Here is a 1,460-nt window from a genome sequence, read left to right as displayed (position 1 = left end):
GACTGCCGTCAAGTTGTCCAAATGTTGTCCGAAATCCTTCCCGTACACAATAATATCATCCAGATAAATCACTGCAATGTTCCACTGTAATCCACTCAGCGCTTTCTCTATTATTCTGGAGAAAGTGGCCGGGGCGTTGGTCAAACCAAACGCCATCACTTTATATTGGTACAATCCACCTCGTGGCGTAGCGAAGGCGGTCAGCTTTTTGTCGTCCTCGCACATAGACACCTGATGATAAGCCATATTGTGATCCAGAGATGAAAACCATTTAGCTCCACTCAACGTGTCCAGATTGTCGTCAATACGACTAATGGGGTAGGCATCCTTAACAGTTTTCTCATTAAGTCGCCGGTAATCCACACACACTCTCTAGGAATTGTCCCGCTTTTGGACCAAAACAAGTTGTGAACTCCATGGACTCTCCGATCGCTCTATCAATCCTTGTTGTTCTAACTTGGCTATTTCTTCATCCAAGATTTTACGTTTGTATATAGACACTCTCCGTGGTGCCTCCTTAAATGGTACGGGATCCTTTAATTTTATAGTATGCTCGCCCAACGTAGTTCTTCCCATCTTTCCCTTAGGATCCGCAAATGTGGTCTGGTGTTTTATCAAGAACTGCCTCAACTGCGCACGTTCCTCAGAATTAAGGTTAGTACATCCACGTTCGTACATTTCCACCAAATATTCCGGTAACATGTCATCGTGCTCGACAATGTTATCAACGTCTGAAACAGTCCTGCCGGTATCTTTCACCGGTACTAAAACAGCCATGTTGGTCTCTTTCTTCACTGTGACTGGCTCGTCACCAGGGTTAAATAATCTCGTATATAGAGATTTGTGTGAAGTATCAACGAGAACATTCGCTAATGCTAATCCGTGAGAATGAATAAACACTTTCTCAGGTACGAGAACTCCAACATGTGAGTTAGTTGTTCTGGTCAGTCTTGATCTCACCACCATTTCGTGTTTAGCAGGTATAGTTACAGTGTCCATACTGACCACTCTGCTGCTTTTAAATCCGTTTTCGTTGACAGATTCATCTTTGGGTTTTCTGTCCGTGATGATAAACATCCAGTTGTCATAGTCCCATTGACATTTAAATTGAGTTATGAAGTCCTGGCCCAATATTTGTTTTAATATTGGCCACAAAAACTCTAAAGTTTACACTAATATCTCCAAAAGTCAAACACATAATAGTAGTCCCTAACACCGACAACTCGTTTCCATCGGCTGTCTCGAACTTGGAACGAGCAGGCTCCAATATAGGACGATCCTTTCCATAAATGCTATAGTAGGTATCTTCGGTGATAAAAGTCCGTCTCGCTCCGGTGTCGACTTTCCAGATTAAAGGCGTACCTTCCACCATACCAAGCACTTTCGTAGCAGCATCGCACTTTACTCTCACTTCGAGTAAGTTATTAATCTCTCCCTGTCTGCAGTTTCCCGCGGAAGAA

At 43.2% G+C, this 1,460-nt stretch overlaps 1 protein-coding gene across 1 annotated transcript; it reads right to left on the bottom strand.

The window, feature by feature from the left end:
* Positions 1-372: 372 nt before the first annotated feature.
* On the bottom strand, positions 373-1,077 carry LOC117338924. The gene has a single exon (XM_033900289.1). It carries the CDS (start codon positions 1,075-1,077, stop codon positions 373-375), a length of 705 nt encoding a protein of 234 aa, XP_033756180.1.
* Positions 1,078-1,460: the final 383 nt, after the last annotated feature.

This window comes from Pecten maximus, chromosome 12 (genome assembly GCF_902652985.1).
Source record: "Pecten maximus chromosome 12, xPecMax1.1, whole genome shotgun sequence".
Lineage (NCBI taxonomy): Eukaryota > Metazoa > Mollusca > Bivalvia > Pectinida > Pectinidae > Pecten > Pecten maximus.
Note: the sequence above shows the minus strand (reverse complement) of the source record. Positions and strands in the feature narration are given on the sequence as shown.